At 31.5% G+C, this 25894-nt stretch overlaps 2 protein-coding genes and 1 long non-coding RNA gene across 3 annotated transcripts in view; 2 read left to right on the top strand and 1 right to left on the bottom strand.

Moving 5' to 3' along the window:
• LOC115890641 (dystroglycan) overlaps positions 1-25894 on the top strand; it is a 210756-nt gene that overhangs the window by 18956 nt on the left and 165906 nt on the right. The gene's annotated exons all lie outside the window — the stretch shown is intronic.
• Positions 7665-7922, top strand: LOC115890643. Its single transcript, XR_004051673.1, has 2 exons — positions 7665-7734; positions 7866-7922. It is a non-coding gene; the product is annotated as an uncharacterized LOC115890643 (long non-coding RNA).
• On the bottom strand, positions 9199-16796 carry LOC115890642. Its single transcript, XM_030910938.1, has 2 exons — positions 16715-16796; positions 9199-11411 (listed from the first exon to the last, which is right to left on the bottom strand). Exons 1-2 carry the CDS (start codon positions 16723-16725, stop codon positions 9422-9424), a joined length of 2001 nt encoding a protein of 666 aa, XP_030766798.1. The 5' UTR covers positions 16726-16796; the 3' UTR covers positions 9199-9421.

Genomic DNA, 25894 nt, shown 5'->3' with positions numbered 1-25894 from the left:
AATATGCACTCCTAGTAGGTACATTAAGGCCTATTTTCCTCTTTCCTTTCGAATTCGTATGAAAAATTACTGAAGCACGTAAAAAATTGCTTCTGCTCTAATCTAATGCTGGAAAAAAACCAGTTCGAGAAAGGTTTGCTTTATCGAAAGGGAGGCAAGAATCGATTGCACGTGAAATAGACTAAACGGTTATTTATTTTTAGAGGGTTTTATAGACGGGCCATCTTTAATAGACTGGTGGAAAAAATTGCAAATCATGTGCTTGTACAAGGCACAGATGCTATATATTTCTCCAGAGTAGTATAAAAGTAATGTAAAATATTATTATGTAAAATCATATTATTTTTTAGTAAAGTACTAAATATTCACATGTAAAATTTAACCGATATTACATGTAGGTGTTATGTAGTATCGTAGTATGGGAAGATTGTATCTCGTCTCAGCGCACTCTTTGATGAGGTGTTCTTTGGTATTTCGCCACAAAAATCTGCATTCGTCATTGTTTCTTAGCTTCAATTACCAGCAAAGCCACAAAGGCTCTCATGATATGCAGAAGACTGGCGGGAAATAGATGGGGAATAGGGTTACTAAACTAACATTTTGCGCTGGATGTATACCATGCTATGGAGCAGTTGCTTGGTATAGAAAACTAGAACAACGTACAGCAAGGCAAAACCTGTGCAAAGTACAGAGACTGGCATGTATCTGCATCACAGGTGCCATGAGAACATGCCCAATAGCAGCAATGGAGGTCATTTTAGACCTAACACCACTGCATATTGTCGTCGGTAGTTATGCCAATGATTAGAATGGTCATTGACAGTAACAGTACTGGGAGAATTTTCCGGTCAGGGGCTTGGAACACCCTCGAAATGAAAATTCCACTTCTCCAACTCCCAGTGAATGACATACCAAGAATTTACAACTTTGAGAAACACCTCACTGTAGTATTGAGCCGAAAACCAAATACTCCGAACCAATGGGCACCTACCCCAGTATCCTTCAGGCACAAATTTGTACCATTTATCTTAGATAGGAACTATCGAAAACAGGAAATTGTCATCCTATCCGATAGTCAAGCAGCACTAAACGCGATCAACTCAGTAACTATCAATTCGAAGTTGGTCAAAGAATGCCTAGAGAAGCTCAACAAAGTTGGGCAAAGAAAATAAAGTCCTCCTACTCTGGATGCCTGCTCACCAAGGGATAAAAGGCAATGAAAAAGCAAATGATCTAGCTAGAAAAGGAGCGAACACTCCACTAACTGGATTAGAACCGCTCTGTTTTCCAAACGGGAACCAACTGAAAGCGGAACTGAAGAATCTGGAAGACTCCATCCGTAACTTCGAATGGATATCCTCCAACTGTCTAAGACATTCGAAAAAATTCCTCAGAACTTACTACCGAGAAAAATCAAAGGTTTTCCTTGATTTAAGTAAAAACAATCTTCGGATTGTCACGGGGTTTCTAACAGAACTCTCTTCAACGAACACCTCAGTAGGCTGAAGCTGAGAACCAACGGCGAATGCAGATTCTGTGGGGAAAATGAGGAAACACCAGAACACCTTATCACTGAATGTGCCGAGACGACGACCAATCGTACCATGAACTTTAGTACGGCTGATACAGAGGATGGAGAGCTGGCCTCTGTGGAGCCGTCTCAGATACTGGCTTTTATTAAAGCCTTGAGACTGTATGATGAGTTATAACTCGTTATAACTCAAGAAAGGGGAACACACAATAAATCTTTAAGGTCGTGGTGATTAACTCCCCTCCTAACCATTCTACATTCTATATTCTTAGCTTCAATGACTGAGGTACCTATTCATTGAGGATAGTAACCTGTTAAAAATCCCTTACCAATTCGAAGATTCTTCTTACTTAAATCAAGGCAAATCTTCGATTTTTCTCGGTTGTAAGTCTTGAGAAATTTTTTCAAGTGACTTAGACCGTTGAAGGTTTCCCATTCTAGGATGGAGTCTTCCAGGTTCTTGAGTTCGGATTTAAGTAGGGTTTCCACTTGAAAAGCAGAACAGTTCTTATCCATTTAGTGGAGTGTTTCACTTCTTTACCAGTTACCGAATCTCGTTTTATATCTGAAAAAAATAAAAAAGTTATAGGAGTGAGCCAATTTTGAGAAACACCCGGTATAACTCGCAAATTATTAACCAACCGCTATCAAAAACTGACATTTATACGTGTGACCTTTAATTCTGAAATGTTATCCACGTGAGTGAAAATAATACTGACGAAATATTGTCATCAAATGTTCAATATTCACCGAACGCTCTCTGTTACGTCGTTACGACTATGCTGACCACTCTCTATACCGGGTGTTGCATCGTCGAGCGGGACATAGGAAATCCCATGTAAATTTTAATGGGGTCAATTATTGGCTTCCCTAATTATTTTAGAGAATAATTCTATTTAGGTTTATTGAAGAGCACTAAAACCCACATTCAAAAGAATAACTTTAGATATTTTTGATTAGCCCGTCTCCTTTCTTATGGCCCTGTATTTACTTATGAGCACCAGTCAAGGTAAAAGGTAACTGTCAAATGAAGTTGTCATTTCAGAAATGTATCTATTTAGTGCTTTATTATTATTATTAAAAACTCATACATACATCGAAAATATTAGCCATGAATTACACTACCGAAGAAAAAGTATTGATGTTTAAATGGTATTATCAAGGAAATAGTTATCAAAAGGTGTCGGACATGTTTGCTGCTCTGTATCCGAATAGACCGATACCTGGAAAATCTACAATCGCAAGGAATATCCAGAGATTTTAGACTAAAGGTACCCTAATAAATAACTGCAGATGTGAAGCAAGGCAGGAACAAAGAGGAGATGGAAGAAATGATACCGACTTGGAAGTTTTATTGTGCGTGGAAGAGAACGATGGAAAGATCAGCACAAGGAGACTTGAGGATGAAATAGGAATAGATCATACTACAGCGTTTCGAATTTTGAAACGACATAAATACTATTCCTTCAAATATGAAAAGCACCAAGAGCTACGAGATGGGTACGAAATACGTTACGAAATACGAAAGAGCAAACACGGATAGAGAATTTTTAAAAAACATATGTTTCACTGACGAATGCAAGTTTACCTTAAATAATGAACCCAATGTTCAAAATTATCGATATTGAAACAAAGAAAACCTACACAGGTTTGTCGAAACAAGGACGCAATATCCACAGAAAGTAATTGTTTGGGCAGGGATATTCGGACACAATATTATCGGGCCATTATTTCTTACGCGAAATTTAAATGCAGAATATTATTTGGAACTACTCGAAAATCAAATTTTACCTGCTTTACATAATGCCGCTAGGGAAAATCAGGAAGTTTGGTACCAAATAATGGATGGCTGCCCGGCACATAGTACCCTGGATGTTCAGGAATATTTAGACAATAGTTTTAACGGAAACGTTATTGGCCTAAATCATACAGTAAATTGGCCAGCAAAGTCTCCTGATATTTCGCCAAATGATTTTTTTCTCTGGGGCCATTTAAAAAACAGGATATAAAAGGATAAAAAATTCCCAAATCTAGACGAGTTAAAAAATGCTATTTCTGCCGAATGCAATAGAATATCAGTTTACTAACTAGCCAATGTAAGAAGAGAATTTTATGATCGCCTGGGTTATTGTCTAGCAGTCGATGGAGGAATATTTAAACATCTTAAATCCTGAAGTTCTAACAATTTAATAGTACCTAAATTAATAAGTTATTGAATATTATAATAATACTATAATTAACCTTGTAATTGATTACTTTATTTTACTTTAATTCATATTAATTTGTTAATTATTCTCTAAAATAATTAGGGAAGCCAATAATTGACCCCATTAAAATTTACATGGGATTTCCTGTGTCCCGTCCGACGATGCAACACCCGGTATGTAGGTACAACCAATCCATTGTTTCTTATCAATTCGCATATCTTTGATTCTCAGAAAAATGTCTGCGCCGACTATTTCTCAGTTTAGCGACATCTAAGCAATGATTCTTTTGTTTTTCATTAACGAGTTAAATGCCTTACTTTATTTTTATTGCACATACAGGATGGCCCAACTCCATATCAGGTTTCTTGCTTCAGAGTTAGAGTTGTCTTTTTTAAATGTGCCGCTCATGGTAACTAAAACCGATTTTCATCAACACCTAAAACCGGTTCAAATCTCAACACAGGTTTACATGGTGTGTACTTATCAAAGACATTATAAAGATGGACCGAACATCTCATTCATAAATACTCGTTGGTAGTGTATCAAACATTCCAATGTGTCAAACAAGGACAGAAGAGACAGAGAAGTCTAAAATTTCCGACCCCGGCAACTAGGCGCATTTGGGATTGTGCTAATGGCCAGTGGCGTATCGTTTTTTGGAACGAATTTAATTAGTAAAGTAAAAGTAAAGTAATTAGTAAAATTTTTACTCCATATTAATATACTACATTAACACTTTTTCGTCAGATGAGTTTTGTTATAAGGTCTAATATAATATTACAATTAATATCCCACATATACTTATGTTGAAACGTTAGTAGTTTTCGAAAATCACTCCAACGTCGATTTTCAATTTAAACTTTCAGTTACTTCTATATAAACTTTCAGTTACTTTTGAATATTTACAGCGTGATTCAGGCTTCCGAAACAGTTCTATATTAGGTTTGCGGTTGGTGACTTTTCTTTCAATTTTTTTTTCAGAATATGGAGGCATTTAGGCACATTTTAGACATTTTTGTAAACATAGGTGGCCGGAACATATTTTCAAACCAAAGTTGTAGATTTGCCATTAAATTTCCATTCCAGAAATACCTAGGGTTGCCACTTGTCCTTTTTTGAAAAGGACAGTCCTTTTTTGGAATAACTTGTCCTTTTGACTTTTTTTGACTTAAAAAGTCATTTTTATTTACGTATTTTCCCTGAGAAAATTACCTACAGCAAACAGAAGTATTCGTTTCGCCCAAATTTAATTAGGAATGTTATAAAACTTAACTTATAAATAAATTTTTCTTGTTTAGAATAGGCAACATTATTTAGAACTTCCCGTTTAATCTCAAATGATAGTTTAGATTTTAGTTTTACCTTTTTTATCTTAAAAAGGAATTTTTCAAAATTAGTACCTAATTAGTAACGATTTAGTTAGTTCGCAATCGATAGCTTCCTGTGAACTACTGTGTAATAGTTGTTTAATCTTGTATTATTAATAACTTCCTATACCTAAAATCAATATTTAATGAGAAAATTGTGTTTTTTTTGAAAATATAAGACAAGATTTGACTTTCGGTCTTGTTCTTGTATTATGATGGCTCTGATACGAGGCAATTACCTTTTAGTCTCGCAATAGAAGGCATTTATCATTAAAAGTATAAAATCTGTGTGCTACAGTATGGGATTTCTGTCACATAATAATGAATACCTATTACGTTTATTTACAAATCCATTACTTTTAAAGGTAGCTTCATCAGATAATCAAATTTTAGTTAAATGTCCTAATCTTCATGAACTGTATTAAGTATATGTATTGTGGTTTGAATCACCCTGTATGTTGACAAAAATATTTTGAAAATGTGCGTTACAATGGCCCTCATCTTATGTAAAAAATTGAAATAAAAATCACAAACCAAAAACGTAATAGGTAAAAAGCTTTTTTGGAGGCCTGGGTCGCTCTCTTATACAGGGTGTCCCAGAAATGAGTGCAGATATTTTAACTGGTAGTATAGTTCAACCCCAGAAACACGCCTATGAGGTTTTTTTTGCGAAAAAAAAATGTTGAAAATTTTATATTTTTCTTGACATTTTCCGGAAAATGTTGAAAAACTTTTGAGTGCCACTGTTCACTCCCTGGGAAATTCGTTTACCGGGCATAGAGAGTGTCGGAGAGAATGCAACGTTGCCACCTCCTACCATACCCACATTCTGCATGTTTATCTATAAATTCAATTAGTTTTAGTTGTTACAGAAAAAAATACGAAAATTCATTTTATTCATATTAGTGTAGATTGCTCTACTAATTCTAGAGAAACGCGCAATATTTTAAATACTTTTTACAGTGGAGTAAACTGAAAAAATAAATCTTAACAATTATAGCTTCTTTTTTGCCATATTAGGAAATATTTTCAATCGTTTCAATAAACAATTATAACCTTTAATTTTTAGTTAGAGCTTACCCTTTTAATGAAAGTGTTTTTTATCCAGCACACATATACGTAAACACATACACACCAAATATCTATTAAACTGAACATCACAAACCTATCAATTGCCTATCACTTTTAAAATATTATTTAAAATTTTTCACATGATAATAATCAAACACTAAACTCATAAATACAATAAAAAATGTTAAAAAAACTTGCTTTAATAACTACTTATATCCGGAGGCTGATGGTAGACAGTCCGGGGTTTTCTTCGACATTTCTTCCAAACCGACGCAACCCCGACAATGATTTCGAAAACACTGAAGGAATTACAAATTACAAATTTTTATTTAGAAATTTTTTACCTTAGCGTCCTCTACTGGACTGATGTATTACTATTATGGGTCAACGTTTTGGTGGTTGTATAAAGATAGATAAATCAATTTTCTAAATGTTTAATGTATGGAGTACGGATATCCCAAAAATAAAATAAAAGTACAAGAAAGGGTATACCCAAGAAAGAATTAAGGTAAAATCAAAGAGTTATTCTACGTTATCTAAAATATAAAAATATGGGAAGCCCCGACAAAAATCTGACACCTGATATCAAAGTGATAAACAAACATCGGCGCATGCGGCAGCGAGCACTTAATTTTTCAGTTCATTGCTAGATGGCCTTTTACTAGGGATGCACTGCAAACAAATATTCAACAAAACTAAAAGTGTTTTTCTTATTCTAAATTCTAACAAATAAATAAACCTGTAAAACTGTATAAATAAAATGGTATACCAATAAAATCGGTCTTCGATTTAAAAAAAAATAGATCGATTATACCCAAAATCGTTTGATATAAAAATCACGTCGATTTGATAATAATCGATTCGAATCGTACATCCCTAGTATGGTGTGTAGTTTAAAGGTTATGTTTAAAAAAAGGTTAATCAGTGGGTTATTAAACTCGCACAAAAACAAAACAGAAAACAACAAAAAACAATGCAAACAATGCCAAATAAACCTGTAAAAAAGTACTTTTATTATTCAAAATGAAATATCATATAATTCAGTTAGTATACGAATATTTTTTGATTTATTTATAATGTTTGGTGTCAAATATATGTGAGAAATGAGGTAAACAGTTTAAATGTCTTAATAAATTCGTTTTTAATTTATTAACCTTTCAGGTATCTACCTAATGGTAGGAAGAAATTAATTATGTAATGGTAGGAAAAATAATTTCACTTTAATTATGTATTAGAAAATCAGTAATCTTAAATTAGGATGCATCAATGGAGAAGAGAGGCAATTGTAATCACAATACAATAATAGATCTACAAATACCAAGTAATACATTAAATCAAAATCTCAGTAACACTGTTATTATGTATTCCCTGTGGTCTTATTAAGTATAAAGTTTTGTTTTTACATGAAAATAATTATCCCATTTAATTTATGCATTAAATTTTAGTGTCAGCTTTATTGATAGCTCGATTACCAGTCCAAATAGTTTCCGATGTTTTCTATACTATGAAGAAAATTTGATCTGATTAGATTAATTCAGATGTAAATTTATGTTATACGGTAAGATATTTTTAAACAAACCAAGAAAGTTCTCTTCCAGACAAGTTCTGGTCTGAAATTGCAAATATTAACGAAAAGAAGTTATACATGTAGTTTTCTATTCATAAATGATATTATTGATTTTATTCTAGGTGAATGTATCGAGTCATATATTATGCAGAATATATTGAGAAAAATGGTAAACTAACTAAAAGTGCTAACAAAATTTCTTGGGAAGTTATCAATATACCTAATTATTAGAAGCTGTAACAAATGTTCAAAGAGTCAGAGTATACTTTATTAGAAGTGTGTTAGATAGAATTATACACTTTAAAGAAAATATCTTTTATTATTGCAGGTAATGCATATTGTGTAATGCATATAATATGTGAAATCTATTATTACATACAAAGATTGAAAATTATTTAAACAGCTACCTGTATGTTGTCTCACAATCTCATTTAGTGAATGGGTTATTAAAAATTGAACATATTTACACACAGAATATTGTGGATATGGATATCTGAAAGCATGTTATAACCATTTTATTTATTTTTTAGGATTGAAATGATTACATAAATATACTAACAACAAATTGCAATGCATCTGTATATTAGAGACAAAGATGAAAGAGTAACAAGAATATATGTATTCAAAGAAAAATATCAAGACCATTTTGTAGTAATTAAAATTAAAGAATAAAATACATAAAATGTACCATATGATCGAAAAAAAAACGGCGTCCAGTTGGCTGGGAAATGACGATCAATGACATTTCCTATATAAATTTACATATAAAATGACAGCGACCTTCATTACATAGCCATCGTTGACGCCGTTTTTTCTCGATCATAGTGTCGTGATCCTGGATTGGACCACCGTCGTCACCAATCTTGTAGTCGCTGCCACCAAATGTTGTAGTTCTCTATTTGACTCGTATCACCACTTGTTGGGAATGTTATTCTTTATTTTTTTTATAATTAAATTCTTACTAAGTTGTTATTACTTTTTATTTTTAAACTTTTAATACAAAATATAAATTTAGCAGTATTACGTCTATGAAAAATTTTATGAATGTCCTCGGTCCCTTCTGTGACCATTGCTTTTATGAGAATGCCCTCTCCGAAAATCCACGGGCGTACCTACTATTTCTTAATAATATTTTCAGGTAGGTTTTGCAAAGGGACAAACATGACCATTTCTTAAGTAAATAGAAACCAGACATCGCGTCTGAAAGTAAACGAATTAAAAGGAAAACTAAAAATGATGCAACTATTTATGACTATTTCTTCCAAATTTCATCTTAAGGTAATGGTTCTGTTTATTTGCATCACCCATCTTTCTGAGAAGAATAATAATGTTGATGGTATTTTTCGTACCTTAAATTCTTTAGGCATAGCCGTAGAATAAGGGTAAAAATAATATTTTATACAATTTGTCGAATATACATATACATATAACCATATTAAATGTATGTTCACAACACCTCCCCCCTTAATGAGAGATTTCATGAGGTGAAAGTGATATGAAATCTCAAAACAAATGTTTATATAATTAATTAGTATAACTCAGATGGAAATGAATAAAAGTACATATATAAAAGTATTATACAAGTCTTAACTACTAATTATAACTAACTTACATTCTAACTTAACTAACATTTTTTTTTATAACTATTGCAGATTTAAAAATGTATCAAATGCGGAAATTATTTTTCTTTTAATGGTCGCCTTGATGGTACATACCCAATGGGTCTGCGCGAGGGCGCCTGTAAATTAACATTCTCTTCTTCGGAGTTTTCATAGTTACCTACATTTTCAGAGTTTTGGCTAATATTACGATTATAATGAGCAACATATCTATCACTATTTCTAGAAGATGGTTCCACAGACTGATTAACTCTAATGCATAAGTTTGGAATAATTCCGCAACAGGCTGTCTTGTTAGTACATTTTGTATACAATTTATAAATAATAAAAATAATAGCAAGAAGAGCTAAGATATAGGCAATTACAGATGCTGGAAATGTATAATTGTTTACAAGTTTCCTTTTTAGAATTTCATCACCTAACTTTTCAATATCTTCTAGCTTATGGCTCGCTACATTAAGTTCGGGGATGTGCTTTGTTAATTTCCTATAATGTTCGTTGAGAAATATTTCACTAATGTTTATTTTTTCTTCCTTTATCCTTTCGCAACAATTATCACTAATGTCGAATGGTGGAATAAAATCACTTGAAATATTGGACTGGACTGTATTTCCATGAGGGATTAGCATTGATGATGCGCTATAAGCTTTACATTGTTTACCTATAGTGACACTACCGCAATTTTTTAGTATTACATCTACGTGATTTTTTTTATTATTACATGATATCGTAAGAGTTTCTGGATGAGGAACTGCAAATAACCAAGTGTTACTGGTTTGTAGTTGAATAAAAATTGCTCTATCTGACTGAATTATACGTTTGTCACAGATATCAGGTATGATATTTGTGAATTGCAATAATTTAACTTCGCAATTATCTGCCAAATGAGCAAGAGAAACTGGTTTTTGTTGCTTGCAAATAAATTTATTTTCTATAATTTTTAAACAAGTATTAAATTCTATTTCCGACAGTGTAATAAACTGCTGTTTGCTTTCGTCAATTGCTATATATTTAGATGAGGGTTGAATTAATATAAACTGGTTATTTGACATTAATTTTGGAAAGGGTGATATTTTATAAATATAGAATAAATTTGTTTCAATTAAAGGGATGTTTATAATATATATTAATCGTTTGTTTTCGAAATAAACTTGCAACTCGATAACATTTAGAATGAGATTTGCATTGAGCGGATCTAATGGTACAGGAAATTCTAATCCATGAGGTAGAGATTCGGACACATCTTTTAATTCGTTAATTAACCTTAATGGCGTTAATATTGAGGGGTGTAAAACTCCCTTTCTTGCTACTAAAATAGCATTCGTAATCGTCATGATTTCTAATTGTAATTGATTTAGCATCATATTTAAAATAGTGACGTGTTCTTCTATGCCGGTTTTTATATATAGAAAATGAAAATTTTCTTTGACTTTGCTTAATTCATCGCTAATCTTTTTTATATTATTTTTTAATAAATTTTCGTTAAAATCTAAAGTTCCAATAGTATTATTGAAATTAATTATTGTTGATTGAACAATTTTTGTTTGTTCTTTTAAAAGTTGAAGGACTGAAGTTTCGTCTTTATTCATTTGTGAAATTTTATCATTATAGTATTTAGCATCTTCTTCATCTAAAACGCCGAATAAAACTTTAGTTGCTTTTCCTACAATATTGAACCAACCTCGTTTTTGTCTACTTTCTGATAAATGACTATGACCGATCAATTCGTGTAAGACTTCTAGTTCTTTTTCAATTTTTTCGAAAGTGTATTTAGAACTTTTCAAAAATAACTGACAAATATAATAGTGATATTGAGCATTCTCATTATTGCATAAATCTGTAGTATACTTACGGTAATTCTTTAATGATAATAACTTATTACTAATATTTTCTAATTCTACAAAAGTTACTAGTTTCCATTTGTTATTAAAAAACCTTAGTTCGCCCAGGTGCTCAAAGTGTATTCCAGGGTTCAAGTCATAAGTGGTTATATTGTATTCTGAGTGGACTACTGCTAGGATACTGGTAATTATTATAAATAAATTAACCCTAAAACAAAATATATATACTAATAATAAGCTAATTAAAATTTATTAATTCTAGTTTTTATAATCTATATATACTGATTATGTTTAGTTTTAATAATAAAAATATTTTAATCTATTTGCATGAATAGTTTGTTTATTTTTTCCTTTTTGAATTGTATAATTTACATCTGATATTTTTTTTATAATGGTATATGGACCAATCCATAAGGCGGAAAGTTTTTTACTTCTGCCACGTCGAACTGATTCGTCGTAAAGTAACACTTTGTCACCAATTTCGAATATTCTGGTATAACTGTTTTTATCGTAATTATTTTTTGATATGTTTTTACATTTTAATAAGTTTTCTTTAGCTAATTGATTAGAATGTTGCATTTTTTGTTTAAGATTGTTTATGAAATCATCATAAGTATAATTGACTTTAGGTGGTTGTTTAACTGATGTTGGTAATGTAGGAATATGTCCGAATAAAAGTTCAAATGGAGAAAATTGTGTAGCAGTGTGAGGTGTAGTATTATATGTAAATGTTGCATAGGGAATCCAATTATCCCAGTCTGTTTGAGATGTCTTAATGAAGTGTCTTAAATATTCTTCTAGAACTTTATGAGAGCGTTCTAGTGCTCCGTTTGACTCTGGGTGATAACTTGTTGTTTGGATCTTTTTTATCTTTAAAAACTTGCAAGTACTTTTAAAAATATCACTTAAAAAATTTGACCCCTGATCTGTGACTAGCATGTCAGGTATTCCGTAAATGCATATAATATTCGTTACAAAATGATGCGCTACAGTTACAGCTTCTTGATTTCTCATAGGTATATTAATTATATATTTTGTTAAATCATCCTGAAAGGTTAATATGTATTTGTGACCATTTTCGGTTTCTGGTAGTGGTCCAACTATATCTAAAAAACATTTTTCGAACGGTTTTGATGCCGTGGTCGTAATTACCATAGGCATTTTTGTTTTTCGAGACTGTTTATTTTTTTGACAAAGTTCACATTTTTTTATAAACTCTTTTATGTCTTTTTTCATACCTTTCCATGTATATAATTGAGATAATTTTTTATATGTGCGGGATGACCCTTGATGACCTCCTAATGGACAATTGTGATTTTCATTTAATAATACAACTTTTTCAGCATCTGAGGGGTTGATAAGACTGTTGTTAAATATTGTAATTTCTGAATAGAGGTCTTTAAAAATATATCTTATCATAGGAAGAACGATTTCCCATTTGACTAATGAGTTGTAATGATATTTTATAAATGATAGTTCGGTTTTTTCGTTGGATATAATATTTCGTAAAGTTAGTAAGCAAGACCAAATATTTTCATAATTAATATCACTGAATGTATTTTCGTTGTCTGTTAATAGAAATATATTACAATTATTTTGTTGATACTGAAAAACTGACGGCATGTCTAAAGGATTTGTGTTATCGTAATGTTCTAAAAATGTATTAATTTGTTTATTTTTTTCTAGAATTTTAAAGTCGTTTTTGTTGAATAATTTTGGCAAAAATAAAACTATAGGTATAAGTTGTGGTGTTTCAAACAGATTTGTGTTTTTTTCTTTGACTTTGGAATTAATAATTATATGGCTTTCGAGATGTGTTTTAAAATTATCATAATTGGTAATAATAGAATTGACATTTGTTGTGCTAACTATTCTACTCAATGCATCAGCATTTGTATTAATCTTTCCAGCTTTATAAATTATTTCATAGTCATATTCTTCAAGTTTTATTCTAAAACGCGTCAAACGAGAACCAGGGTCTTTGATATTAAATATATAGAGTAGGGGTTTGTGATCTGTAACAATTTTAAATCTTGTGCCAAAAATATATGGACGGAAATGTTTTACTGCCCAGACGATTGCAGTTAGCTCTTTTTCTGAAGTTGAATAATTTTGTTCTGCTTTATTTAGAGTTCTACTAGCAAACGCTATTGGACGATCATGATTAACCTTACCCTGCGATAAAATTGCTCCTACTGCGAAATTACTCGCATCTGTTGTTATAATAAATTCTTTGGTAAAATCTGGGTATTGGAGAACAGGTGGAAAAGTTATACTATCTTTAAGAATTTGGAAAGAATTTTCGCATTTTATACCCCAATTAAAAACAGAATCTTTTTTTAATAATTCGGTTAAAGGTTTAGCAATTTTAGCGAAATTTTTGATAAATTTCCTATAATATCCTACAAGCCCTAAAAAAGATTTTATATCTTTAGGATTTTTAGGTTGCGGAAAGTTTGTTACACATTGAATTTTTGATGGATCTGGTTTAATGCCGTTTTCTGTAATAATGTGACCTAAGTATAAACATTCTTTTCGTAAAAACTGACACTTCGAAGGTTGAAGTTTTAAATTATGTTGTCTAAATCTTTGAAAAACTTCAATTAATCTATCGTTATGTTCATTTAAGTTGTTTGCATAAATTACTATATCATCTAAATAAATAAAGCATTTCATACCATTAAGACCGCTTAAAACTGTGTTCATGAGTCTTTGAAATGTGGCGGGAGCTCCTTTTAAACCGAAAGGCATTCTGTTATAAACGTAATGTCCTGTATTAGTGCTAAAAGCGGTTTTATTTTTATCTTTTTCGTCCATTTCTACCTGATGAAATCCACTAGTAAGATCTAAGGTAGTAAAATAATGAGATTTTCCTAACTGGTCTAAAATTTCTGCTATATTAGGTAGAGGATATGCGTTTCCAATGGTAATTTCATTTAACTTTCGAAAATCAACGCATACTCTAAATTTAGGTGATAATGGGTCGCTTTTCTTAGGAACAACTAGTAAAGGACTATTCCAAGGACTGTCCGAAGCGGAAATTACCCCGTCTTTTAACATTTGCTCAGTTTGTTCATTAATTATTTCTTTATGTTTGAAAGGCAATCTATAAGGTTTTACGTTAATAGGACCTTTATTACTTTCTGTCGGTATAGTGTGTTTTATTGTGTTGGTGCTTGTTAGTTTATCGCCTTCTAAGTAAAAAATATCGTTAAAATCTCTACAAATATCTAATACTGAATTAGTTTCTTCTTCATTTAATTGGTCTAGATTAATTTCTTTTCTTATTTTAGCAAAACGATCGATAATGTCATAATTATATGTTTCTATAAATTCGTACTCATTAAAAGAAATAGGTTCGACATTCACTCTAGGTGTATGGATAGTTTGAGCTTCATTAGAAATATTTAATATGCTAACTAAACATTTATAGTTCTGGACTTTTGTTAGGCTTGACCCTAGATATAAATGTTCGGATAATTGTTTTGAAACTACTATGCCTTCGGACGAAGATAAATTAGCTAGAGCAGGTACAATAATTTGACATCTCGCGGGAATTATTGTAGTTGCTTCTGACGGCAAAATTTTAAAAAAATTGTCTTCAAAATTAATGACTCCGTCTTCGTAATTTATTTTGGCTTTATACTTTTGCAAAAAATCGCGTCCTAATAGTCCATCACTTTTAATCGGTATACTATCTGGCACAATGTGAAAAGGATGAGTTATTGCTTTGTTATTGTTTAATTTAATTGGGATGTTACAAACACCTTTAGTAAATACAGGTTCTTTACTTATACCTTTTAATTCTATAATGCAAGTTTTATTTAATTTTAGATTATTTTGTAATAAGATACATTCTTTCAATAAAGATATATCTGCCCCTGTATCTAATAAAAGATGTAATTCTTTATCTTTTATATCTAAAGAAGGGATTTTAATTATCTCTAATTGTTGGTAACTATCGGAAAATAATACTGATTTATGCGGTATGTCAATTAAGTTTTGCTCAATTTTAATTTTATTTTTATGCTCAGGTAGTGTGTAATTCATAGAACAGCTATTATCTAATTTTAAGAAGCGCTTAATCGGCTGCTCGCGACCAAGGCTTCGCTCTCGTTTCCCGAAAAATTTTGAGATGTGCTCGGTTCTGAAAAATAATTATCTGCTGAATTGATTAACGACTGAGAATTTATAGTTTGAATTTGTTGTGGTGATCTATTATTTGAACTATTAAAATTGGTAGTACTGGATTCATTATTGTAATTAGAAAAATTTTGAGATTGTTGAGGTATCGAAACATTTTGCTGCCGTTGAGGAACTTGTGAGTTATTAAAATTTCTTGGATTCTGAGAATATCTATTATTGTAATTTGAACGAGGATTATTACTGTTATAATTGTTACCATAATTACGATTATAATTACGCACGTCGTTGTTCTGATTAAAATTTTGATTGTTGTAGTTTCGATTAGTGAAACGTCCTTGATTATATTGTACTGTATTTACGTCTTGTCTATTTGAAAAATTATTATTGCTATTAAAATTTTGCGGTGGGCGTGTCTGATTATTGCTAGGTACATTTCTATTATATGAGTTACTATTTTGTTCGTATTGCCTAAGCTGTCTACACTGTGATGTTAAATGATTATTTTTAAAACAAAATAAACAGGAATTATTAGAAGAATGATTATTTAATTGTCTATTTCCACGCTCTACAAAACCTATATTTTTAAAATGCGAGTTTTTAAACCTGTCATTATTCTCAAGTTCCATTTCAATTGCTAATGATAAAGCTTTATCTAAATATGTAGTATTTTCGGCAATAATACGCATTTGAATTTTTTCATCGTTGAGTCCTTTTCTAAAAGTATTGACTAAAATGGAGTTTAAATTTTCTATTAAAACAGTAGCTTCGTTATTTGCATAATTTAAGTGACACGTTTCTTTATATTTATTAAAGAGAATTTGTAATCTATCGCCATATTCTTTTACAGTTTCCTAAAATGTTGCTTTATATTCATTATTTGTGTTAAGAAAATGCGATGGTGGTGTTTTATCAGTAAAGTGCTCTAATAAGAAATCTTTTAGTTCTTCCCAATTTTTGAAACTGTTTATATTGTGTTACCTCTTGTGCCTTCCCTTTTTAATTTAGTACCAAAATTAAATCTACTAGTAATTCTTTTTTTGATCCACTTTGACAATTTTTTAATATTGAATCACAATTTTTAAAGAAAATTGGAGTGAATTTACGTCACCCTGACCATCAAATGAATTTATTAAATTCAGAACATCAGTTGCGTCTTTACCTCCTGCCATTATTATATTTTATTAATGATTTATTACTTTAGTTTAAGAATTATTATTTATTTTTATAGATGTATTTTTAGTTTGAAGAGAGAAAAAAAATATTTACGAATTTTAAGCAATATTTTTGTCTTAACTTAAATCTAACTAACTAAAATCAGAAGAAAAACAGTAGCGTCACAATACAGTAAACAAATGAAAGACTTACCCCGTCATCATCTGGTGAAAACAAAAGCTTCCCTGGAGACTTGCTGCTGCGTCTGGCGCTCCTTCAGTGTCCCCAATGTCTACGTCTGTGTCGGGCTTCTTGCTGCTTCTTGGTGCACCTTCAAGAACTGCCCGTTGCCTCTATCTTCTTCCAAAACTGGTAGGTTTTCTACTTGCGTCTGGCGCACCTTCGAAAACCTTTGGTAGTTTTTTACCGCTGCCACCAATGTCGTGATCCTGGATTGGACCACCGTCGTCACCAATCTTGTAGTCGCTGCCACCAAATGTTGTAGTTCTCTATTTGACTCGTATCACCACTTGTTGGGAATGTTATTCTTTATTTTTATAATTAAATTCTTACTAAGTTATTTATTACTTTTTATTTTTTAAACTTTTAATACAAAATATAAATTTAGCAGTATTATTACGTCTATGAAAAATTTTATGAGATGTCCTCGGTCCCTTCTGTGACCGTAAGCTTTTATGAGAATGCCCTCTCCGAAAATCCACGGGCGTACCTACTATTTCTTAATAATATTTTCAGGTAGGTTTGCAAAGGGACAAACATGACCATTTCTTAAGTAAATAGAAACCAGACATCGCGTCTGAAAGTAAACGAATTACAAAGGAAAACTAAAAATGATGCAACTATTTATGACTATTTCTTCCAAATTTCATCTTAAGGTAATGGTTCTGTTTATTTGCATCACCCATCTTTCTGAGAAGAATAATAATGTTGATGGTATTTTTCGTACCTTAAATTCTTTAGGCATAGCCGTAGAATAAGGGTAAAAATAATATTTTATACAATTTGTCGAATATACATATACATATAACCATATTAAATGTATGTTCACAACAATAGGGTAGTTTATGTGTGAACAAATTCTCATTTCATATAAAAATTGGAGCTCTATTTAGAGTATATTTGAATATAAATGTTTTTATGTATTGGAAGGGGGACTGTAGTTTTCAAATATAATAAAGAAAATAGACTAAAAAAACATGTGTGTAAGTTCTTTTTTAAACTATTCTGTAGTTACGTAAATGTGTTTCAAATGGGGTTGCTTTTCACAATAAAGTCAATACACAGTAATTATGCTTTACTTTTCAAAACACACTCTTGTTTTTATTATCAGAGAGTTATTAATATTAGAAAATTTAGTTACATGAATATAATAGGAGTAAATATTATGTTTCAAGTTTCAAATAATTAGAATATGATATGAGTCATAATAGCTTAAATATGATTGCTAATAAAATACCCTAGTTTATACACATTTAGATATATCTCTTTAAATATAAAATTAGTATTGCCACCATGCGATTAATGGGAAATACAATATGGTCGTGAAAAAAAACTGGCGTCAAAGCGATGGCTATGATATAAAGATCGCTGTCAATTTATGTGTAAAATTTTATGGAGAATGTCACCGACCGTTATTTTGAAAGCCATTCTGGACGCCGTTTTTCGACCATACGGTATTTCTAGGTAATGGAATTATGTCTCTAATATGTAGTTTTAGTAATTTTTTCCATTTGCCTATTGTTAATTATAACGTCGTCAAACTATAAAATTTGCTATATTTTTTACTTAAATTTTTTAGTAATATCAGAACATGTTTTGAATAGTTTAATTAGTAATAGCTGCTAACATGTTCAGTTATTTTTTTTCTATAAAGCTTTTTGATAAAAAATAAGTATACCTCACTAAGACGTTAAATTGCCTGAGAAATTACGATCGATGCCATTTACCATCCACTTTTACACAATAAAATGCCATCGATCGTAATTTCAAAAGCAGAAAACTTTGCCGCCGTTTTCCAATGAAATGGGCGGTGGGAGAAAATTACAGATTCCTGTATTATATTAACGGCATTATTAATCGCATGTACACAAAGCATGTACACTATTAGAAATCGATCCTAATTTCTAATATTATTGAGCTTTAAAATTCGAGAAAGTGATCGGAGATTGTGTTTAAAGTGTTGTGAAATGTTCGTTAGTGCATATATTTTTGTGTCGGTAATTGGTATCGGTATAGGCAAAATCGCGATGGAGTATACAAATCCGAAGAGAAGGTGGATATGCTAAGAACATAGGTACTTTCTGACAGGAAAGCGCTGTAGAAGCTCGGAGACTTATTCCGAAGAGTATCCGAATAGATAAATCCCTAATGCTCGAACCTTTGTCAAGTATGGTTCTGGCATTTTGAGGGATCCAGGAAAAGCAACGAAGAATTGCTGCAAAACGTTAAAATTCCATGCTCAGAAGAAGAGCATGTATTGGAAATGGAGGTCGTCATGTTGAACAATTATTGTAATAGCATGCAGTCAAGAAGCGAAAGGGTATACCGGGTGGTGCATCATCGTTGGAAATATAGGATATTCCATGCAAATTTTGAACTGTCGAGATATTAGATCCCCTTGTGCAAATTTGTAATGTATCTTTAAAAACCATTTACGATTTAGCTCTAATATTAATAGAATCAATATTTCCACAGTTGAAAATTTATAGTGTTGTTAAGAATTGTAGTGAAGTGATGTTATTAAGTGTAGTGTTATGTGCAGTTTTAAGAGTGGTACAATGGAAAAAAGAAAGCTCTGCAGTTGTATCTCTGCTATAGGGATATTGTTTGGTATTGTTTTTTTCTTTTAGTTTATTTTGTGTAATGTGGAAAGTAGGGCTACTGGCGATCACCCACTTAAAAAGTAACGCACCTCTGCGGAACCTCTTGGATGGTGTGGGATTTTGCAAGTACTTTTAAGTCTTTCTAGTCGATGTGGCAACAGCGGGCGGCGAACAAGCTGAGATCGCGAGACCTCTCCACCGCGCCGGGGGATCCGCAGATTCCCCGGCGGCTTTCTCAAAATGTCGCAATTTTTTTTTTAAACTTTCAAAGTTAAATAACTCGGTTATTTTCAATCTATTTTAAAAATGGTAAAGAGAAAATATGTTTCTTTTGGCCAGATCTACCACCCCTTAAAATATCTGCACTCATTTCTGGGACACCCTGTATAGGTATGTATAAAACTAGTAGCCTAAGAATTATTTACAGTTCGTCCCATTCTAAAAAAAGTTAAACACACCGTACAAATAACTCTAGGAAGATGTATTTGTACGGTGATAAAAAATTGTCTAAACAAGGCCGAAGGGCAGATATAATAAAGCAATAAAATGTAAAAAGGTCAGGGTAAACACCTTTGTTTATTTATTGAGCAAAATTCCTTTAGAATATCGTATATAATGACCAAAATAGGACGCAATTTTAAGAAAAAATGTCACTTTTTGGCTTATAATAAAGTTTCAAATGTAACGTCTATATTCAAATTTGTTATGATCTACAACAGTTAGGTAGTAATTGAGACGAATTATAATTCAATTACCGGCTACTACTTTCTTGTTTTAATAGATCAAACTTCAACAAATATAATTAGAAATTATTTTAATTGTGAGAGGCTCCCTTGTGGGACGCCTATGTATGATTACGGCGCGGCGGAAACAATACCTACCTGTGAAAAGACAAATTAGGGTAATTTGAGCTTATTTGTCCACACATTTGACACTGTCGTACCGTGTCATACGTATTGAAAATTCGCAGATTCAAAAGTACATTAAACAAAAACAAAAACTACTGAAAAACACTGAAAAGTTCACTTCGAACTTGATTCCGACTTCAAACACACCGTAAGCTAAACGTAGTACGCTATAACGGACCATAGGCCGTCGCGAAGGGTGGTGGGACGGACGGCTCATTTCATTATGGAAGACTAGCAGCGACGTTGCCAATAGTTCTAGACGTTTCAGCACATTAAACAGTAAAGATGCCTTTTAATAGTAACGCATATATCCTCTGGTTAATAACATATTATTACGCATGCTTCTTTAAAAATAAACTATTAATTTAATTAAGAAATTGAGATTTATTGATATCCGGTGAAGGTTTTAAAGTCACCTTTTCTGCAAATCAAACTAATTAGATAGGCGCAAATTTGATATGTGGCAATGTCGCCTTCTCTATCTCAGTTGATTTTTACAGTACGTAGTCAACCTCCGAATGTTTGATCGGGTTAAAATGCATAATGCGATATCTGTTCTTTTTTAATCTATGGTATTTATTGACGAACTGCCACTGTCTTTTTCTCAAGATACACTTCTCTCTACTCTTCCAGGATTTCTTTTTACAGAAACGTTCGCACGGCATGTCTTTTTGCTCCCTTTATGAAAACCAGGTCTTGGAAAAACAAATATCGCCGCCGTCTTCGTTCGTCTGATAAAAGACGAAGAATAAACATCACGAATCGAAATAATTTTTTCTCAAACGTTGATAAGGGCGCACTTCTATTTGACTTTCTTTTTCAATGATAAATAACAAGGCGAAGAACGGGAAATAAATATACTAAAATGTTATTTTTACCTGTGTACGTGTTCTTCTTTCACGATTTAACAAGGTTTACTTGTGATAGTTTTAAACAAAATATTGTGTAAAATATTTGTTATTTAACAAATAAGTTTTATAATTTTGGAGTGTTTGCTTTTAATGTTTAATATAGAATTTTTTTATATCCTATTTACATGATATAATAGAGAATGGAAATAGTCAATACATGTAATTATTGACGAAAAATAAACACGTTGAGTAGATAGTTAGGTTTTCACTATAATAATAAATTTAGGAACTATTTATTTTTTTAAATTAATTATAAATTTTTCTTCAAAAAAATGACGATAAAACAGTTTCTGTTGAACTTTTAGCACAAAAACATTTCAATTTTATGATTTCAGTCTAATAACTATTAATTTAGTCAACATGTTTAATTTATGTCAATGATGACAGGTATTGATAATTTCGATTCCAAATATCTCGAAAACCATTACTCATAGCGATTTTTACCAAGAGACCTTTTTCACGTAGAAAACGTCGTAAATTTATATTTTTTTACTCAGTAGTTTTATACAGGTGCCGACGAAAAATTACTCATCAAACCAGTTAAAAAATATGTAGGTGGCGCCCTCTACTAGTAGGAGTCATACTGACATCAAAATCAAATTATTATGCCAAAAAACTCCTAGACACCAATTTCCATTCAAATATTGACGTTACTTCAGAAATTATTTGGAAAAAATCGAAATAAAAATGAAACTTCTACACCCTGTATCTCCGAAACTAAGCATTTTAGGACATACATTTATATGAACTTTTTTACTTATTTTTATCTGCAGAAAATGCTTTGATATTAATTTTCCGTAATACAGTTTGGAGCACCCTGTATATTTTTCAGCATCAATTCATTTTTCTTATAAATTTATATTTGTTATATTGAAAATTTTTCTAAGAAGAAATCTATACTAATATATAAAATCCTTAAGTGACTGACATACTGATTAATCACGATCCTCCTCAAACCACTCAACGTAAGAAGCTGAATTTTGGCATACAGGTTGATTCTAGGGTGTAGAGGTTCGATAAGAAGGGATTTTTCGAAATTCCAGTTCCAAGGGGGTGAAACCACCCTCAAATATTACAATATTTTTTATTTAAAAAACGGTCAAGTTTCAGAAAAAAACGCTTAAACACGTATACTTTATTTTGTTTTTTTACATATTCTAAGATTTTTTAAAAATGTATACAGGGTGTTTCGAAAAATCTGGTCATTGATTAATCATGGTCCTGCTTAAAGCGCTTGACGTAAAAAGCTAATTTCTGGAAAACAGATCGACTTTAGGGTGTAGAGGTTCGATAAGAAGGGATTTTTCGAAACTCGAATTCTAAGGGGGTGAAACTGTCCCTCAAATATTAAAATATTTTTTATTTAAAAACCGGTGAGTTTTTCGGAAAAACCCTTAAACACGTTTATTTTACTTTGTTTTTTTACATATATTAAGTTTTTTTATAAATTTATACAGGGTGTTTCATAAAATATGACCATTGAGTAATCACGATTCTGCTTAAACTGCTTGACGTTTAAAGCTGATTTTTGGCAAACGGATTGACTGTGTAGTGTAGAGGTTCGGTAATGAGGGGTTTCTCGAATCTCAAATTCCAAGAGGGTGAAAACGCCCCTCAAATATTACAATATTTGTTATTTAAAAAACGGTTAGTTTTTCGGGAAAACGCTTGGAAAAGCATAATTTATTTGTTTTTTTACATATTTTGAAATTTTTAAAAAAATAATACAGGGTGTTCCAAAAAGTTGGGTAATTTCTTAACCACGATTCTGCTTAAACTGCTTGACGTAAAAAGCTTATTTTTGGCAAACGGATTTTTCGAAAGTCAAATTCCAACGAGATGAAACTACCCCTCAAATATTACCAAGTTATATAATAATATCGCCATATTGTTTTTTCTCATGCTGACATAAATGTGAGAAAATTTTTATCCAGTTTGTATGTTAATGGAAATTCTTGCTTTGCTTTATCATCACCATTACAAATGATTAATTCGACGCGAACGAAGTCGCTGGTACACGCTAGTTAACATATAAACCTATAAAAAATGCACTGATGCTCTGCAAAGTATCTAACTGTCTTTCTCTGTCTGTAATAAAGATATTTAAACTCGATTTTTAAATATTTTTGGTCTGTAACATTAGAATTATTTTAAAAAAAGGGTTAAACCTAGGTACCTATTGTACAGTGTGGTCGAAATTGGTCTGTTTTAACAGAGAAAACCTATTTCCTGACTAGATAGAGCAAAACCGAAATAGATGTCATGGACTCGATTTCTGAGACACGTTTAATGATATAAACCGTCTGTTGATATTTTCACTGCCAACTGAGATACGGGGTCTTTTTTAATTTTTTAGCATTTTGAAAATTGCCAATAACTTTTTTATTTCGCAGAATAATAAAATTCTGCAAAAACCTTCTTAAGGCACTTTTTAAGCACAATCCAGTGGTGTAGTTAATTTTTTTCTGTGCTTGCTCTTTTTGTCAGAAATAAAAAAAATATAATTTTTTAAATGGAAATCATAGTTGGCTATGAACTTAAAAAAATGCTGGCGCTTAACCCTTTCCAGTGGTATAAAGTTATGGGTATCTATTTTAAATAATGAGAGAAATATTAGTTTTTTTTATCTTTATATCGAAACGGGGCTTGATTTTGTGTTGACCTATTTGCCTAATTGTCACAGTTTAATATTCTATATTATTATTTATCTGCATAATTAAAGACTTTTGAAAAGGTAAATTAACATTCTTTTATTATTAGTATTATTGATTACAACTGATATCGATACGATAAGCAAAGAACAAAACTAAAAAAACGTATTTTTTGAGTGACGAATATAGTTTTCTAAACAAATCAAAGATGTTCAAACTGAGCACCTCCTTGTTGAATACACAATAAACACCTTTTGCGCACAGAGTTATAACGATTTTTTAGGCGAACTGGTGTAATAAGTCCAAAAGCTTGTCTAGCAGGCTTCTGCAATTCTTCTTTCGTCCCAATGGTTCCTCCCTTATATATAAGGTATATTATTCCGCGAAATACAAAAGTTATGGTCAATTTTCCAAATGGTGTAAAATTCAAAAAGACCCCGTATCTCAGTTGGCAGTGAAAATATCAACAGGCAGTTTACACCATTAAACGTGTCTCAGAAATCGAGCCCATGACATCTATGTCGGTTTTGCTCTATCTAGTCAGGAAATAGGGTTTCTCTGTTAAAACAGACCAATTTCGACCACCCTGTACATCAAATGTATTAATATTTTCACGTAGAATTCAAAAATCAAAAAATATAGTTTTCTATTAAAAAAACAAATTGACAGCCACTTCCGTTTAAACTCAGACTGACAGACAGACAGGCGGAAGTTAGAAGTTTAACTTCAATATTTTTAACGAACAAATTGCCTGAAAAACTTTTAATCAACGTGTTTTTTTAATTTTAAACACTATTATTTATTTTTTATTATATCTAATGCGTTTTTCATTCCATTGATAAATTCCTAAATTTTTATTGCATTTTTTTACAAGGAAATCCAATTTTTATTCGCTATTTCACTAAAGTTTCGTTGAAATATGCGAACGCACGTTGTTTTTCCGGGACAAAAAAAACAATTTTCCTGAAAATTTAAATTTAAAATTCCGGCTCCCCGCTTCGCATAATCGCCACTTCGGCACACTTCATTAAATTAAAATGAGCCGTGTGTCACGCTGATGCTTTTTTCCCCAAGTTTTTTTAAAAAAATACTAAAAATAGAAAAAGGTTTCATGTGACAATAAAGTCTTTGATACGAATTAGAAAAATATTTTTATCCAACCAGCCACTACTTATACAGACATTACTCACATGTCCACATGCATATAAAATAAATAATAACACACGCCTGAGTTTTTGAAGTTATAACACACTAGTGTTTTATAACTTCAAAGCCACACCATTTTATGGAAATTATTAAGCTGTATTCATAAATTACTAATTCAATTGACAATTATTTATTTAATCTACGACAATGTCTCATTATGACACATTTAACATTGTCATTTGGATTTCATTATGGCTTTCATAACAGCACTAGTGCTATTATGAATTCATAGTAACACGCAAATTTTAAAATAAGAAACAAGCAAAAAAAGGTACCTAAATACGTTTATTATTGCAAACATTAATTATAATATCAGTACAATTGGTTAAATTAATTCCAGACGATGACAGGTGAGTTGAATTTTTAGAAAGTAAATTTATTTCCTGAGTGCTTGAACTTGTTGAAGACCCATCATTGCCAGAAATGTTACCCAAAATATTACATGACACTTTTTTCTTATTTTCTTTGGAATTTTCTATATAGCTCTCTGCCACTGTGTTAGAGCGCCAACCACCATGTCTTTTAACAGTTAATAAATCCACTCCTGAATCTGCAAGCAACGACGCAGACGATCTACGGAAACAATGTCCAGTGTATTGTTGTGGATTTGAAAGACTTAGGAACAATGCTCTTTTATACGGCATTTTCCCTAAAGTGTTAATGCCAATGGGTTGCTTAATACATTTTCCATTTCTGTACCCCACAAAAAATCGAGTATGCTCTGTGTTGCTTGGCCGCATAGCTATATATCTTCGAACCATTTCCACCATATTTATTCCTTCGACATTCCCTTTCGTTATAAAAAAATATCGTGATATCTTTGTTTTCGTAAATGGAATAATGACAAGAATGCATTGTCCTTCATCTTTAACAT

This window comes from Sitophilus oryzae, unplaced genomic scaffold, assembly GCF_002938485.1.
Source record: "Sitophilus oryzae breed Bouriz unplaced genomic scaffold, Soryzae_2.0 scaffold_907_pilon_pilon, whole genome shotgun sequence".
Classification (NCBI taxonomy): Eukaryota; Metazoa; Arthropoda; class Insecta; order Coleoptera; family Curculionidae; genus Sitophilus; species Sitophilus oryzae.
The sequence above is the reverse complement of the archived record's forward strand: the minus strand, read 5'-3'. Positions and strand labels throughout refer to the sequence as shown.